This window comes from Thermobia domestica, chromosome 8 (assembly GCF_964235325.1).
Source record: "Thermobia domestica chromosome 8, izTheDome1.hap1.1, whole genome shotgun sequence".
NCBI classification, from domain to species: Eukaryota; Metazoa; Arthropoda; class Insecta; order Zygentoma; family Lepismatidae; genus Thermobia; species Thermobia domestica.
This window is the reverse complement of record NC_137461.1, coordinates 289397415-289416567: the sequence shown is the minus strand read 5'-3', so window position 1 is coordinate 289416567 and position 19153 is coordinate 289397415. Positions and strand designations below refer to the sequence as shown.

General features: G+C 37.6%; 1 protein-coding gene across 1 annotated transcript in view; it reads right to left on the bottom strand.

The window, feature by feature from the left end:
• LOC145692603 (E3 SUMO-protein ligase RanBP2-like) overlaps positions 1 to 19153 on the bottom strand; it is a 166680-nt gene that overhangs the window by 37829 nt on the left and 109698 nt on the right. The window contains exons 36-40 of the mRNA XM_081767925.1: positions 16496 to 16659; positions 14644 to 14810; positions 13269 to 13476; positions 9070 to 9148; positions 3640 to 3789 (exon numbers count right to left, since the gene is read on the bottom strand). Coding sequence (XP_081624051.1) covers positions 3640 to 3789; positions 9070 to 9148; positions 13269 to 13476; positions 14644 to 14810; positions 16496 to 16659 — 768 coding nt within the window. The remainder of the gene's footprint in view (positions 1 to 3639; positions 3790 to 9069; positions 9149 to 13268; positions 13477 to 14643; positions 14811 to 16495; positions 16660 to 19153) is intronic.

Here is a 19153-nt window from a genome sequence, read left to right as displayed (position 1 = left end):
ACCACAAGCTCTAGAAAGATGTCATTTTCACTGATCGATTACAAATTTTGTGTAGATTGTTCAGTTCTAATTGAATATTTAAAAATGACCGTTATTTTTTATTACATTTTTAGGGGTACATTGGAAGTATTGAAATTAAAAAAAAAATCATATCCTGTAAGTTATACATTCCAACACCACACACTTGTGTACGGGGTTAGTATATCTCACCGGAAAATGATGATAATTCATAGCCAAATAATAATGAAAAACGAAGGCTAACCATTTCTCCAGTCTATGAATCTTTGTTGTTTGGAGTGTTTTGCTCAATGAACAACATATATAACTGACATAATTACGTAATTGTCTGTGTAATGTTATTTCCTTATTACATACTGCATGCAAGAAGAAAGAAAACACTGATCATACATGAATTAGAAACTCCAACTGGAAGTAGGCTCAAATCTTGCAAACGGTGCAAGGTATTGAAAAAAAAATGATCGAAAAACTCTCCCCTTTATAATACCGATTGCCCATTTTTATGAAGACGTTCTTCATTTGTGTCTGTACAAGGACCTGTACAGATGTCGTGAGGAATGACAAGGAGTTCTATGAATTCATATGCAAGAAGAAAGCAAAACGGATTTAAAACTACTTTTCTAAAATAAGACGAGAAAATACCATTATATACAGAAAAAGAAATTATCTTTTTATTAGAATTGTAGTTCGATGCCCAAGGAAGATAGACGTACGACAAATTTCTACACGAGAAACTGGAATATTCTCAAAGATAATGTGTTAGGTGAATTCTGATATACGAGGCACGTCCACAAAATACACTATGTGATCAAAAGTATCCGGACACCTGGCTGACAATGACTTACAAGTTCGTGGCGCCCCCATCGGTACTGCTGAAATTCAATATGGTGTTGGCCCACCCTTAGCCTTGATGACAGCTTCCACTCTCGCAGGCATGCTTTCAATCAGGTGCTGGAAGGTTTCTTGGGGAATGGCAGCCCATTCTTCACGGAGTGCTGAACTGAGGAGAGGTATCGATGTAGGTTGGTGAGGCCTGGCACGAAGTCGGCGTTCCAAAGGTGTTCTATACGATTCAAGTCAGGACTCTGTGCAGGCCAGTCCATTACAAGGATGTTATGGCCGTGTAACCATTCCGCTAGAGGCCGTGCAGTATTAACAGGTGCTCGATCGTGTTGACCCTCATGAAAACTTTTGAGAAAACAGGCAATGTACAGTGCCTGTTTTCGCATGTTTTGCTCATGTGCTACAGGTGTTACGTGTAAAGTAAATGGTTTGGAACAGAAACAGGCACTTATCCGGAAAATAACACCTGTTTTTGAATGTAATAATTCTTGTCCTGACATGAAATCACATGTGTGCACTGTACATTGACTGATCAGTACCTGTGCGACGCGCATATACATGCAATGTTCAGAAGAAAATCTTGCGGGCTGCAGACATGTGCAGATCAGCGAATGTAAGTTCATGTGTAGCACGTGGTATTTAGTGAAAACGTGTCTGCGTATGTAACGGTACCAACACATACACTGTACTCCACCGATATTGTAAACATGTACATTTGCGTTCCAGGCTAGCCGGTATTTTAAATGTTGAACGAAAATTTCCTGCACATTACTGCAATGTGTTCCGTTTTTTAACGTGATTTTCAGCTATGCTGAATTTCAAAAGAAATCTGCTGTGAACATGAGCTGTTTTTTTTTTTTTTTTTTTTTTTTTTTTTTTTTTTTTTTTTTTTTTTTTTTTTTTTCCTGTATTGCCGAATGTTCATGTAAGTTCCAGAGAATTGTTCATCTAGCAGGAGTTTGTCGTTTACATGTCTGGTACATGGTATGTTTTTAATACGGAAAATAGGATATCCAGGTGGTTTGTTTTAGCAGAAAAGGGTTGTATAAACATGAACTGTACATGGTATGTAGTGACAGCATGTATTTGCAGGTTACAGAGAAACAGTACACTGTCTGAAATATAAAAGAAACATGCCCGGTAGACAGAATGTTTTAAATCCGAGAAAAGGTCATTTTCGAATGGGTTTCTCATAAAAAAAGGAAGCTGTTTTGTTATTAGGTGTATGTTGCTTGTATCAACATCATGTACTTGCAGTGTCCAGCTACATGTTGCTTTCGAATGAATTCTTGAATTTCCAGCAAAACAGCCTAATTTCGACAATATTGGGAGACTCACTGTGTGGGTAGAAATTTGCAGGTGCGAATTTATAGTTTCCTGGACCAGCAGCAGATACTGGTATGTTTAGAAACACTGTGTTGCTGGAAACTCAGTCTTGATTCTTATTCCTTCAGCAAAATTTCAAACTCAAGTTTCATTCAACAGTGTACACATTTTATAATTACCACAAAATGGAAAATAGCTAGTAGGTCTAAAGACCAGGGACAGGTTAAAAAACCGAAAATTGTGCCCTATAGTGTAGATGCCCGCTATAGGGGACCCGTGCATTCAGTGTTAACTAATCGAAAAATGTAGTATTCGTATCGTCTGAACCGCCTATTTCCCGTTCCCCTTTCACTGCATGTTTGCGATCCCTGTACATTGCATGTTCAGTGCCCTCGAACAATACTAGAATAGCACTGGTCTTCTTCCTTTTACATGCAATGTTCAGCGGATGATCAGCTGCTGTTGAAGAGAAAACACGTTAAGATCAGTTGCAAAACATGCAGTCCACAGATGTTACGTTCGGTTATAGGTACAAAACATGTGTTTTTCAGGTACAAACCAGATGTTCACTTCTTCCTTGTTTACCTGTGTTTTTCCGTTTCCAGGGACTGAACACGCAATGTTTTTAAAAAACATGAGCACATGATCAGGCGTAAAACAGTGTTCCAATTTCAAGGGTTTTCCAGGCGCATGTTGTACATGCGCATGTATGGTACGTGTTTTTTTCTGCTGAGGAGAGATGCAGTCGCCATCCCCGAATTGCTCTTCAACAGTGGGAAGCAAGAAGGTGCTTAAAATATCAATGTAGACCTGCGCTGTGAGAGTGCCACGTAAAACAAGGGGTGCAAGCCCCCTCTAAGAAAAACACCACCACCTCTGAATTTTACTGTTGGCACTACACACGCTGACAGATGACGTTCACCGGGCATTCGAAATACCCACACCCTACCATCGGATCGCCACATTGTGTACCGTGATTCGTCACTCCACACAACGTTTTTCCACTGTTCAATCGTCCAATGTTTACGCTCCTGACACCAAGCGAGGCGTCGTTTGACATTTACCTGCGTGATGTGTGGCTTATGAGCAGCCGCTCGACCATGAAATCCAAGTTTTCTCACCTCACGCCTAACTGTCATAGTACTTGGGAGTGGATCCTGATGCAGTTTGGAATTCCTGTGTGATAGTCTGAGTATCAGTAGACACCCTGTAATCTCTCATTTTTGTGTTCTCTTCGACAATTCAACGCCACTGTAAAATAATTCCAATTTTACGTACTTGTGGCTCTTGTTATAATTTTATAAATATTTGTTAACTACCAAGCATGCGTTAATGAGCAATTTTACCCTTCACCAAATTACGCTCACTAAAACTGTGCACTGACAAATATGTGAAAAGTATGGTACTAATCATGCTGACAAGGTGCCTGGTTGAGGAACACAGACTACATACTTGTGTCACTCACTCCCAGCCGTCCAGCCAAGGAGAATGTTCCAGGACTAATTGGTGAGATCGACCCCGACGAGCTTACAGGTACCGTTGTATTGTCTAGCGTAAACTTAAAGCTCTGCATCGCTGGGGATGTTGTGAAGGCTGGTGCTGCTAAAATGGCAGGAAAACACATACTACAGCACAGACACTACATTAAGTTAGTTTACACCTAGTCACATCGTAAATTCTGTCAAAATTAACACAAGTATTTGCAAGGTGTTCTGATGTCACTATAATTTAATTTAAAACAGATCTGTTGATCTGTTACCCCCCGGAAACCAAGCGAGAAAGGATAAGCGCCGAGGAAAGGAATAATTTAAAATGAAAAATTGATGTTTCAACGGAAGTGTCCATGTTGATTATAAACTGCTATTGTTTGTTACGCCGTTTCTTAACACTTCCTCTTCAACCAAACTGTCAAAAATAGAAACGTCAATAGTGTTACAAATGATGTTTGGACATTGGTTTCGGTAATTGAAGTTCAATGTACACTGCCAGTCAAAAGCTTTCGAACACCCTGGATTTTTGTAAGCAATTATTGTGATCCTATTACCAGTATTTCGGCACGAGAACCTTACTGCCTAGCATCAGATGTACTCCTGCCTAAAACATAGAATGTGACGACAGTTGAATTGAGGTCTAAGAGGTACTGGAGATGATATGTCAATTTATAATTCTTAAAATTGAAACCAAAAAAGACAATTTGATATATACATTTCATTGGGGCAAGATATTAGTTTTGTTGGAAAGTGTAGACATAGAGGGTCAATGTAGTGACAAAAATTTGAAAGAGAATGTTTTCAAAATTTTGCAGTTATCTATACCGTATACATATGCTAGCTTTAAAAAAAGTTAAAAATGCCATTCTTTGAAAAATGTTTACAACAGTCAATATACATCCTTCTCTGCTCAATTGTTGCTCAGTGGAAGCGTATATGTAATGCTCGTCGTTCCTATTTCAATGAGCACGAATGGAACATAGGAAACTATCGTAAGCACTTTTCAAAGTAAGGTATTGTTGGCGTTTTAAACGTTAACATATCAACAAGGTATAAAGTACTGCAAAATTTGGAAAGCTACTTTCTCTTTCAAATTTTTGTCACTATATTGATCCTCAATGTTTATACTTTCCAACTAAAACTAATATTTTCCCTCACCTTCCACATTTTTGTTTATACTATGCAATATCTATATAAAATGTCTTTTTTAGTTTCAATTTTAATAATTATGATTTGACACATCATCTGCAGTACCTCTCAGACCTCGATTCAACTGTCGTCAAATTTGATGCTATAGGCAGTACCTCTTATGCATGGCGGTAAAGTTCTCGCGCCAAAATAGTAGGATCACAGTAGATGCTTACAAAAATCCGGGATGTTCGAAAATTTTTGAGCGGTACTGCGTATTTACACTACCGTGGCCATGCAAGACGGAAAATAGTTTCAACAGATACTCAGGATTATACTGAAGTGGCATTACAGTCATGTAGCGTTACTGACGTATGTTGCTGCTGCCTCATTGCTGTGCTTCTGCGGGTGCTGCCGTAGGATATACATAATTAGGTGTATCTTTCTTGAATCAATTAGTAAAAGTGATAGAATGTGTTAAACGAGGATTTTACACAGCTTCGATCGAGGATAAATAATTGGTGTTCGATGCACGGAGAATTTAATTTTAGAAATCTTGCGACAAAGGTGTTTTCTCAGTCCATAGTATCCAGAGGATGGCGAGAATACACAAATAACGATAAAAGGAATAGTATCGAGAAAACTGTAAGGGACATGTAGCCTTAAGTGATAGTGAGTGTTTCGAAGACAGCTAGCGAGTACGTAACCAGCGCGCCAGAATACGTAGCTAGCACATCAATTTAGTCTAGGTACCTGCGCAACTGAATGGAGAGTCCAGTCAATTAGTACCCAGGTTATGTGGCGCTTATTTCACTGGAAGAGCTTCAGAAGCCGAGGACCCACTAGAATTCCACTTCTCTTCACGTTCCCGTGCCCATCGTCTTGAATGGGCCACAGAACGCTTTGACTGGATCATCGACGATCGGAATTGAGTAGTATGGAATGATGAGTTTTGATTCAAACTGCATCTGCTGTTGATAATCAGTCTACGAATACGAGCCAGCGTGCTAGGTTGGAACTGTAAATGTATTGGACGTACCGTGAGGTTTTGAAGTTACATATATCTTCACTGTGTATCAACGCACCTTTACTGCATAGATAAAGATACGTTTATCTACTAGTTGATCAATTACATCCTCCATTCTTTCTTGCAATATAAATGGAAATTGAGTGTACTAGTAGGACAACTGCTCCTGTCAATGAACCCAGTTGAGTATCACGTAATTCGAGAAATAAGAAATAAATAAAATGAAATCTTTCAGTTTTACGTCTCACGGTTATGCCGGTTAGGCTAAAGGAGACTGATAAGAAATGAGCGCAATGGTGGAATGAATAAAGTGGGAGGAAACGGGAGAACCCCGAGAAAACCCACGGACACTGTGTTTGTCCACCACAAAGCCGACTTGGCGCGAGCTGAGATCGAATCAGGAACCCCACACACCAGAGGTGCACGCTCTACCACTGAGCCACCGTACCCCCCACCTAGTTCGAGAATTCTACTGACTTATCGCTGCTGAAATGGTCACCGAGAAGCCCGAATATAAATCCCATTGAACACCAATGGAACACTCTGGGAAAATGTGGGCAAACACATCTGCCATCGCCATCCTTAACTGATTTATGGGAAATTCTGGAAATTATTTGGCATGCCATACCTCCAGACCACTCCTGAAGACTTGCTGAATCCATGTTCTGTCGTTTGGCAACTCTTATCCAAGGTCAAAGGAGCAGCAATTCGTTGCTAATCAGGTATCCCTAATTCAGTGTCACATCAGTGTACCAGATATATGTATCCCCAACGGAGGACCACACGCACGGAAACTACATGCGTTTGCCACTCGGCCAAGAATAGGTACGTTCAAAGATTTCAATTCTATGAAATCAACAAAACTTCGCTCTGCTCAATATGCTGAGTCATTCACGAGTGGCTTCATGGCACACAGCCCGAATCTTAATACGCTGGACTGCTAAGTGTGAGATATTTTGGAGACGAAGTATGCGCTACCTGATAAGAGTTTGACAAATCAAAGTCATACGTGATGGAAAAGATCAAGGATTGCAAAGACAAAACCTGTACGAAAACTACCCACTCGTATTTTGACTATAATATAAATTGTGATCGGATAAACGAGTTTTATTAAAATGCACTATATTTCGATTTTCATTCTCATATACTTTGAATGTGACAGAACTTACGCTACGACTAGGTATCCTAAACGATTTTATTCACATCAAGTATGTGCGTACCAACTTACCACTCCAATAACCAAAGAGCTCTTCAAATGACTACTAGTTTTTAGAACTCTACTTTCTTACATTTTATACTGCTACTAGTTTTATTCTACAATTACGTTTAACTAGGTACATACGAATTTGAAGAAAAAAAAAATAATAAATTATCACATTAAAAATAACTATCAACGAGAATCAAAAGTTACGAAAATATTTAGTGTTGGAAAATTATTTGAATGTCATGTAGTATTAGTGATTCCGAAATAAGATACATTACGGGGCAAAATAAATTTGAACAAACCACCTCCAGTTTTAACCAAAGTAATTATTAACTCCAAAACTACGTGTGGGAACAGTGGTACAGTCACGTTCTAAAATTATTTCATCTTCTAAAATGTATTACAATTAAGATTAAGCTTGATGGCACATGATGTTTACAAGATGGATCTTAAAGATCACTCTTTCTACTTGTAGACTGAGCAATAAAAATATGCTGATCCAATCTTAAATAAAATTACATATTTCTAATGATAAATCAATATGGAAGCAATCAATCCATTAAAATGTTACTAGAAAATTAAAATCTATAAATACTCCTTCAAATGTTATACTGAGCTATTTTTCGTGTAAAAATTGACTGAAATTTAACTTTCCCTTTTAGTCTCAGGCTATGTATCACAGGATCTAGTGCTTACAGTGGGATCCGAGCTACTACCCAGATTTGTGTCCACAGGAATTTCCATAGGGGACCAAACATGGGACTACACCCACACAAAGCAGGAGAGTAAGCCACTTTGTCAGGAATGAATTGTCTAAGAAAGAAAACTTTTACCGAATAAAGAGGTTGATTCATTTATATTGAGCCGAAGTCAATGTGCAACTGTACGCGCCTGTGCAAATGCTACGAGGCAAACAACAGTATCTCGTTAGTCACGCAGTAGAGCAGTGTGGTCGAGTGTACTGTAGTGTCGCCCAAACTGAAAAGATTCTAAGAAGGGTATATTATGGCTCCTTCCGACCCTAAGTTCACGGAGTCCAGCATCATAGATATGTGTCATATGTACAATTTGCGTATACGTCGTGCCACTGTGAATCGTATTATATGAAAATATGCAGCACAGAGTCCTCGGCCCACCACACCAACGCAAGCAGCTAGAAAAAGGCCTCCCGTGAAGAGGACAGGACTGCTGCGGTTCGCCGTTCGCAAGAGCAGTGCGCACGCCCTGAAACTCATGTGCGAGAGAGAGAGAGAGAGAGAGAGAGAGAAAAGAGAAAGAGAGAAAGAAAGAAAGAGAGAGAGAGAAACTGAACGCTGTATAAATATCACTTCGTGGGTGATCGGTGAAAGTCTGTTGTTGTCTTGATGAGGCGTGAATTTATCTAAAACATAATGATAAAGTTCGTGCTATTACATACAAACCGGAGCCGAAGCACGTTCTTCCGCCAAAGAGTAGAGAGTTTCCCAAAAGGGTTCATGACTGTAGCCGGCTTCTCGTACAGGGGCAAACAGCATCTCCGAAAGGTAGAGCGAAAAGTCAAATCAGAGCTGTGACTACCAGACATGTTCTGACTGAAATTACCAGCTGAAATCCCAGCATTGTACGGACAAGACATAAACCAAGTTCAACTGTACTCAGACAAGGCATTCAGTCACACAGCGAAAACATCGCTGGAATTCTATCGTCGTATGGAACAGGGTATTGGAATTTCGCCAATTCCCTCCTCTGACATTCCTGTCACAAGAGTCCAGATGCCAGCCCAATGGACTATTGCGCTTTCGGACTCGAGCGACGCGTCCCATTGTACTTTTTTAATTGTTCGTAATTCAGGTTAAAAGAAAAAAAACTTGCTCGCATTTCCTTAATTTTACAGATGAAACAATTTCAAAAACTTTGCAGATTCAAATATCACTGAATAATGAAAAACACACGTGATGGTGTATTTTTTATATTAACATATAGTTGTTAGTTGTAGTTCGAATGGATTGACTGATTTCTACAATATGTATGTGACACTGTCAATATTTACTTACCAGAGGTAGTTGGTACTCCTTGGTTTTCTGCAGATGAAACAGGAGTGGTGGTCGACTCCGAACCATCTTTCAACTGTTCCTGTCAAGAGTAAAATTCCAATTAGTTTTTTCATCTCTAACATCAGCTCTATTGAACAGCGTACCAAGTACAGAACTAAGTTCAAAGTAAAGAGGAATTACTACAAGGAATTATAAGTTAAAACAATTTGATCTGTTACTGATTGGTTGGATACACGTTGTATCCTGTTCAGCACTAAACTTATGTGAAACTTTGATCTACAATTTAACCCATTCGGGATTTATATATTATCGACATGACCAGACAGAGTACATGCGTTATGGCTTCTTTCCTGCTTGTCTTCCCTCCCCTTCTACAATTTTCTTATAATTGTTTACGTTAACACTGTGCCGGCCGAGAGACCTAGGGATTTTTTTCAAAATGGGACTTTTTCAGAAAAAAATCTTCATTTTCCTCGAACTCCCCTTTTCAGGTATGTGATACGGACATGTGAATGGTACCGTTTGAAAGGTTGCTTTATTCTAAAGAGAATGAGGTACGAACCAAAATCTTAGGATAAATATTGGTGATAAAGTAACTGCTTGACAAAGTCAAAAATTTACCTTAAAAATTTTAAAAGGGTTAAGGAGGAATCCGAACTACAGTAATGTATTCAAAATTTTCAAGCTTCTCTCACCGGGAATCGGACCCGGGATGCCGTGCTTCAGAAGCACACGCGTGCCAGCCAATACAGATCATGTTCCAAGTTATTTGGTCTAGGAATTAATTCGTGCGGGTGGACAAGAGATGGCGCAACGAACGGAGCGTCCCACAGTTCCGTGTATCCACACATGTGTTGCAAACCCCTGTCATCGCGTATCGTTCGTAGTATAGGGCAGTGGATTAAAGCGTCAACAACACCAGTTTGTAGTTAAGTGAACATGGCGCAATTTGTGCCTGATAAAGTGTTTTTGCGGGGTGTCCTGCTGCATTACTTTAACATGCAGAAAAGTGCGACTGAAAGTCATCGTATTTTGGTGGAAGTGTATGTTGACCATGCTCTAGCTGTGCGAACTTGTCAGAAGTGGTTTGCACGGTTTAGAAGTGGTGATTTCGGCTTGGCAGACCAAGAGTGAGCTGGACAGCCAAAAAAATTTCAAGACGAAGAATTGACAGCATTGCTCGAGCAGGATTCGTGTCAAATGCAGGAACAACTTGCAGCAGCATTAGGCGTTGATCAAACAACAGTCTCCAAACGCTTGAAAGCCATGGGAATGATTCAAAAGATGTCACATTGGGTTCCACATGAATTGAAAGACAGAGACGTTGAAAGACGAAAAACCATTTGCGAATTGCTGCTTCAACGACAGAGCAGAAAGGGGTTTCTGCATCGAATTATTACGGGTGATGAGAAGTGGATCCATTACGAGAACCCTAAACGAAAAAAGGCCTGGGTGAAACCAGGTGAACCAGGTCCATTACAACCAAAACGAGATATTCACTGTGCAAAGGTTATGCTGTGCATATGGTGGGATATGAAAGGTGTGGTGTACTATGAGCTGCTGCAACCGGGTGAAACTATGAATGGAGAACGTTATCGACGACAATTAATGCGTTTGAAGCAAGCTCTGGCCAGAACACGACCAGAATGGGAGAACAGACATGATAAACTTATTGTTCAACATGATAACGCTCGCCCACATGTCGCAAAACCGGTCAAAACCTATTTAGAAAATGTCGAATGGGAAGTTTTACCCCACCCGCCGTATTCACCAGACGTTGCTCCTTCGGACTACTACTTGTTCGATTGCATGAACAACGATTTGATTGGACAGCGGTTTACTTCTTCAGAAGATATCAAAACATGGGTCTCTGACTGGATCGCTTCCAAGGATGAGGACTTCTTTCGCCACGGAATCCGTACATTGCCTGACAGATGGGCGAAAGTGGTGGCTAGCGATGGACAATATTTTTCTTAAGGTATTTATGTATTTTGTGTTTGTACTACAGCTTCAATGTGTGCGTACCAACCGCACGAATTAATTCCTACACCAAATACATGCACAAGAGTTGTCAAAATTGAGACTCATCAGAACGTTCTTGTATAAATTATTCTACCTTTCACTTCTAACAGTTAAAGTTCGCCAGGAAGCGCAAAGCATAATCGAATGCGCCATGATTAGTGATGTCCAAACTGATTTTTTAGGAAAACCGAAAATAGATTTCTGCAAAAGTTGGAAAAAAAAATTAAAAAAAAATAACTACTGGTTTTCGGTTTGCATTTTTAAAACTAATTTTCGGATTCTGTTTCTAGACCAAAATTCTAATTTTGATTTTTTTTTTTCTTTTCTTCAAGATTGAAACTCATGTTAGAACACGATATCCAAATATAATCTGTGCAGAAGGAGGAAACAGAAGAAAGTCTGGTTCATACTTTCTTACAAAATTGCAACTTACGAAACTGAACTAATGCCAAACGATAACCAGTTAGAATGGTCTAAAAAGTGCATGTTTAGAAACAACATCGGCAGCTTAAGTTTTTCTCTACTTCTTGACATATTGCTACAACAATGAAATTGTCTAAGTTCTTATACGGTATGACAGTATTTTTGCACAGATAGTCTATATGATTATATATATATATATATATATATATATATATATATATATATATATATATCAGGTTTCTCAAACTTTTTAAAACTCAGTTGAAGCTGTCTGTACTTAAATATCGATCAATATTATCAAAAATGTTAGCAAATTATACAACTTGAGTCATTAGAAATACTGAAACGCACTGTACAAGGAATTAATTTTGTTTTCCAAATAACTTCAACATTTGTTATATATATATTTGTAATCTTAAATATGATAGTGTTTGATAGTATATTGCTATTAGTAGTAATTTCAAAATTATTTATTCTTTATATTTTCCAGTCGTGTCAAATATTATATCGTTAAGTAGGCTATTTTAATTTGATTACGTAATTTTTACTTTTTATTTTTAAGTGCGATTACGTTATTGTATAACATAAATGCATTTGAATCATATTACGTTTACAACGAAACATTTAAAAAGCATGGAAACATATGATCAATCCTTTGTTTGTAATACTAATTATTGGCATTACGTATCATAAATAAAATCTTAAGTCTTTTAAATGGTACTTCCAGCTACTTGCTGTGATCCTTTATCACAAGAAAGCTCTCACTGAAATATGCTTTGGCACTTGGGAGAAAGGAGGGCAAGTTTTCGAGTAGGGTGTTGCCCCTCTTCCTACACCTCCGCTACTGCTTACAATCTTCTTAGTACAGGCCATGTTGTTACTAACTACAATATCAAGAACCTAGTTCTGGTCGAAAAGTAAGTTGTTATGAAGCATTCAAATTTAATGCAATAGCATTTACTGATAATATCTTAAGTACCAATCTTTGACCTGACCAACACAAAATATTATTTTATTTGCTATATTGAGTCTGGAGTACTATTTTCTGTTATAAAACAATACTGTGATTATTTTATGTATCTATTTTTCTTTGCTGTTGGAAAAGTATATTTTGTTTAGATGAAGTAACGGTAACGACCGTAAGAATGTTAATGGATTTCCTCCATTAACGAACTCGGCCTAAATAATTGCATTAAGGAAAGGTGCATATCCTTTTATTATAGTCAACCAACATTTCTTTGCTACTGTGCAGGTTGCGTAGAAGCCAGGGAATGTTATTGATTTTAAACGAGATATGAGTAGTCGCCGTTACCCGTAAAGATGTTAACGGATGACTCCATTAACGAACTCTGAGATAATCACTCTAGTTAGTTACTGCAAAGAAACACATTCAGAAATTCTCTTTCGTTCAAGAGATATCGTGTGGAGTAACGGACATACATTACAATCTTAGAAGACCTTACTAGCGGAATTCTAGTAATCGTTTTTGATATTGAAATGCAGAAATTTGAATGTGCGACAACTATGTTATACATTGTGCCCATAGTGTTTAGGTTAAGAAACTGATAGTTTGATTAAAAACATTTTATAGACTAGATAAATTTACTTCCTAACTATCCGGTTTATTTCATTTTCTTCGCACTATTCTAGAAAAATGGAAAGACAGCTAGTAGAATAATTGGCATGCTCTACGATTTACAACTTTAAGAGCACTGCAACAATTAAATTTTGCCTCTAAAATAATTCCTTATTACCTGTGCTTTATCAACGGCTTCTTTAAATTCTTGAGCAATACTCTTGGATTTGAATCGTACAGCGAACTTTTCATGCTGGATCTTCTCTTCCGCATAGTCTGCTGCACTCCACAGCCACGTCTTCTCATCCTTCACCAGGAACTTTATGTCACAAGTCAAGAAGTGGTTCAAGCAAATTTTCATTACCTGATCTCTTCTCATTAAAAGCCTTTGAATAAACAATTAAAATTTATGTTCAAGTTTCAATATATTACACAGTGTAAATACATCTGCATTCTATTTTTTTCTTTTTAAAATACAGTTACCATTCTAACACTTAAATGTTAAAGTACCTTACGCCTTAAAAATCAAAATGACAACGTGGATTTGAACTTGAGACCTGTCTAATACAAACGTCAACTCATTCAGTAATTTATAGAGCAAAAATGTAAGTATTTCCCACTGCTTGGTCCACACTAAATTATTTCAGTTCTAAAGAGAACTGAACCTACCTACCAAACCTACAATTAATACTAGATTCTTAATATTCACTTTTTAAAATTAGAAACTAAAGGAAAACAAATATAATAAAAGCGGAGAAGCTCTCTGGATGAAAATGTCTCCTCACGATTATGCCCTTTTGGCTAAGGAAGACGATTAAAGCAACTGAATGATGGAAGAAGAAAAAGTGGGGGACCCCAGAAAATCTACGGACACGATGTGGTCCACTACGAAATTACTCTTCTGGGGATCGAACCAGTGACTCCAAGCACCAGAGGTAGCGCTTTACCACTGAGCCACCATGTCCCCCTACTTTCTTTTTGTGTTGGTTTGAAGCTGAACACTGCTTTTCCACACAGAGGCAACATTGGTCTCACGGTGTAACGTAAGATTAGAATATAAGCCCCCACTGAGAATAAAACCTGAATCTCTAACGCCGAACACACGTATACCAACCACGTAGCCAACAAAAGGAAGCAGTAAAATAAAGGTCATACATTGTTTTGACATTTAGAAAAGTATCATTTTAGCATTGCCGTAACAACAAACTCTGCTGTCCTCCTCGGTGGTTTTGTAATTAGCGCGTAAGCCTTCGGAGCACGCGGTCCCGGTTTCAATCCTCGGTCGGAAAGCATTGAAGTATGAATGCGTAACGGTGATTTGGATTACAATTTATTACGTCTCGTATAGCTTCGGTGCTGTAAAAGGGATGTTAACAACAAATTATGTTTATGAAGGCATAGCGTTTTCAGTTATTTAAGTAAGATCAAAACTACAACATTTCAATCGCTCACCCCCCGGTCACAAATGACTAACGGGAATTTATAACAGGAGAAAAAAATACTTAGAAATAATGTGATATTTGATATTTGGCAAAACGGAAGTGATCTTTTACCTAATTCTGCCTGTCTTTTGATGCTGCAGAAGTTTAATGTCACCAATTCCTCTCTCTTTCCACTCTCCATCAACGAACCGGAACAACTTCGCTCGGTGAGAATAAAGAACATTCTCTTCCTCTTCTCCCGTATATACTGGAACTTTTTCAGGTAGGGAAACCACAGGCTGCAAGTAAAAAGACATGTAAGCAATTACGAAGAAATCGAACATACATACGTACAAAATCACAAATTAACTTCCGTAAGGTCTATTTATATATTAAAATGCTAGGTTTATATGTTTGTTTGCAAGCCTTTCAACAATGAAATCTCGAAAACCATATGTGCTAGAAATAGAAACTTGTCGTTTTCGCTGGTCGATTCCTAATTTTGTGTAGATTGTCCAGATCTAATCAAATATTTAAAAAATGTGGCCGTTATTTCTTTATTACATTTTTACGGGTATATTGGAAGTGTTGAAATTTTAAAGCAAAGCAACCTTTTCCTATGAGTTATACATTCTAACACAACATAGTTGTACACAAGAGTTGTATATCTTTCAGGCGTTTGTTTCATGGCCAAATGATAATGAAAAACTAAGGATAATCATTTCTCCAGTCTAAGATGGATCTTTATTATTTGGAGTGTTTCGTCCAATGAATATCATATATCACTGACATTATAATTAATTGTGTATGTAATGTATTTGCTTATTACATACTGCATGCAAGAAGAAAAAAAAACTACTGATCATACATGAATTAGAAACTCCAACCGGAAGTAGGCTTAATCTTGCAAATAGTGCGAGATACTGAAAAAAAATCTCCCCATTATGGTACCCCTTGCCGATTTTTATCAAGACGTCTTTCACTTGTGCCTGTAAAGGGACATGTACAGGTGTGAGGAATGAGGAGATGATTCATGCTCATATATAAATGATGCAGGTTCAGCTAGTACAAAAATTGCGCACATTAATACTTAGTAATGTTAATACATGGAAAAAAAGTTCCCGGATTAAGATTTACTCGACGCTTTTGCGTGCCGTCTACTGGAAGTGGAATGAGAAAGTGGGAGAAAACGGGAGTACCCCACGGACACGATATTGTCCACCAAACTTGGACGGGGATCGAACCACGGACTCCACGCTAAGCGCTCTACCACTGAGCCACAGTGTCCCCAAACTGTGATATTTTAAGTTTTCGAAACAAGTCGAAAATAGTCTATGCAAACAGGGAGCCTATTTCTTTAAGAGCAAGTGCTTTATTTTAATCTAGACTAGCTCTATGTGCAAGTTTTTTTCCAAACACTTTTTTATATACTGTAAGATTATACCTTTGGTCGAAAATGACACTTAAAATGTAATAGTAAAATGTTCTTAATACATAAAGACGCAATATTCGTCCACCCCTTTTAAAAATACTTACGATAGCTATATCTTGAACGCTCTATTAAATGGAGAAATTTACAATATCAGGGTGTCTACTAAAATTCCAACATGAGATTTCGTGACCTTTTACCATACCATGAAATTTAGTAACATTATCAAGAGCGAATTTGGGTGCGAATTAGGCCAAATTTTCATGCATGCGATATAAGTATGCTGTACTTGCGATTTGCTAGCGTCTAGAGCCGATCATAGACATTTTTGGTGGTGAATTTTGATTTTTTATAGAACAAAATTTCCCAGTCTCTACTTATATTTGTACAGATAAAAAAAAAAATAAAAATAAAAAAAATCGTGACCCAAAACGTAAATTTCGTGACTTTCATGACCGTTTTCTGATTTCGTGACTTCTTCATGACTTTCGTGACCGATAGATACCATGAATATCCAACCAAACCCTTATTTTCAATTTTTGAAATGCTACTTACTGGAAAATAGATGTGCTCTCCTTCATCATCATCTTGATAAACGTCACTATCATCATCATTCCCACTTTGATGAGGTGATTTGGGAGATTTGATGGGAGACTTTGGCCGAACACCACTAAAATTGAAGTCAAATTTCTGTGGACTTCCGAACGTAAACGCCAACCCTACAGAAGAAAAACATCAAATTTCATTGGATGGAAGCTAAAAACGGAAAATAATTGCGTTATAAGTTACCACATTTAGTATAAGCCATTTGAACGCTGACCACCAGATTGTATGTTTTTCACTAATGCACCCTGTAGGACTGTAACATGGAGTACTTTTACCTTTGGTCTTTTAATTCACTTTTGGGGAACCTAAATTTAACTATGAAAAATACTGTAACTTTTTTCTAAAATCGTATCCCAATGGATACACTTCATATTTTGAATTAAATGTAGCACTGCATTACTATTAGAAGGAAACAACAGATACAATGCAGCAAATCATTACTATTAGAAAGAAATATACAATGCAGCAGTGCGTTCCTATTAGAAGGAAACAACGTAGCACTGCATTACTATTAGAAAGGAAACAATGCAGCACTGCATTACTATTAGAAAGGAAACAATGCAGCACTGCATTACTATTAGAAAGGAAACAATGCAGCACTGCATTACTATTAGAAAGGAAACAATGCAGCACTGCATTACTATTAGAAAGGAAACAATGCAGCACTGCATTACTATTAGAAAGGAAACAATGCAGCACTGCATTACTATTAGAAAGGAAACAATGCAGCACTGCATTACTATTAGAAAGGAAACAATGCAGCACTGCATTACTATTAGAAAGGAAACAATGCAGCACTGCATTACTATTAGAAAGGAAACAATGCAGCACTGCATTACTATTAGAAAGGAAACAATGCAGCACTGCATTACTATTAGAAAGGAAACAATGCAGCACTGCATTACTATTAGAAAGGAAACAATGCAGCACTGCATTACTATTTAAAAAAAACAGATCTAATGTAGCAATGCATTACTATTAAAAAGGAAACTATGCAGCACTGCATTACTATTAGAAAGGAAACAATGCAGCACTGATTACTATTAAAAAAAAACAGATACAATGTAGCAATGCATTACTATTAGAAGAAAACAATGTAGCACTGCATTACTATTGTAAGGAAACATACAATGTAGCACTACATAACTATTGGAAGGAACCAACAGATACAATGCAGCACTTGGAAGGAAACAACCGATACAATGTAGCACTGCATTACTATTAGAAGGAAACAACAATGTAGCATTGCATTACTATCAGAAAGGAAACAATGTAGCACTGCATTACTATTAGAAGAAAATATACAATACAGCACTGCATTACTATTAAAAAGAAACAACAAATACAATGTAGCATTGCATTACTTTTAGAAGGAAACATTTAAGTTTACTATTTAACAGTACGTTTTCTCATACAGGAAATAAATAATCTCTTTCAACAGAACAAAAACTGTAAGTTACAATTAGCAGCCAACAATAGTGAATTTTTTTTTTTTTTTTTTTTTTCGAAAACTACGAATGTGAATTTACCCTTAAGCACGTCATTTTGGACAATGTTACACAGGGTGGCACAGGGAAATGGGAAACTCTAAATCTCTAATTAGCAACACTGTATGGCCGGGATTTGTTTGGGACAGATAAGAATACATTGAGAAGACTCTGCTATTTAGTAATAATGAAGCATTGAAATCGTGCGGAACATGTGCTCGCTGTGAAAGCATTTTATAAGACTTCTATGGCTTCCGACATGACCCTGAATTCTGTGTCCGATTTCTCTCTGTGGTAATATGGGGACAGGAAGTACACGTCCTGCAAACATCGTTCAACTGAAACTGACGTGAGGGTTAAAGAAGGTCTCACTGTTTCTCAAGACGTAATAAACAGAGCATTTCATTGAATTTCCAAAACAAACTCGTATCATATTGTGAACGCCGAGATGGAGTACATCTTTCTGATGTCATCTTCAAGAAATAAAGTAACATGTAAGTGCCATAGCTAATATCATTGTTAATGACATACTCTCTGCACCCATCTGAATCATTAAATGTATTATTTCCTGTGTTTTATTAGTGCATTTTACGTCAATTAAAACTTTCCTGTTTTGCTGAGCCACTCAGTACTTCAAAAAAACTTTAGGAGTGAAGCATAATTCTGGGCTAATCAAACTGGGCTGCTTGGGCTCTGCCTATCTCCTGTCGTCTTGTTAGTGTAGTTCACAATGAAAAGTTTGATAATGCTCTAGTTCAGGACAAATTTTATCTTAATAGATGACATGGTCATCGTGCAGGATTACGAATTTTTAGGTTTATACAACAATTATTTTTCTCGAAAAACCGCGCATGAGAATTTACTTACTCACTTATACAATTTTGTTCAGCTTAATTAGATCTATAGTTTTTGGAACATAACATGCTTACAAGGAAAATATGAAAATAGCATGAAGAATAACTCAAGTCGATGGTCGATAAAGGGCCTATTCGGTTCCAATGATGTGACCAGACTTTCGGGGAGATGGCTGAAATTCAACTCAAATGTAGAAGATTCTATATCCTAAAAGCAAATTGTCTTAAAATAGATGGAACATGGTCAAAAAGTACGAAACATTAAT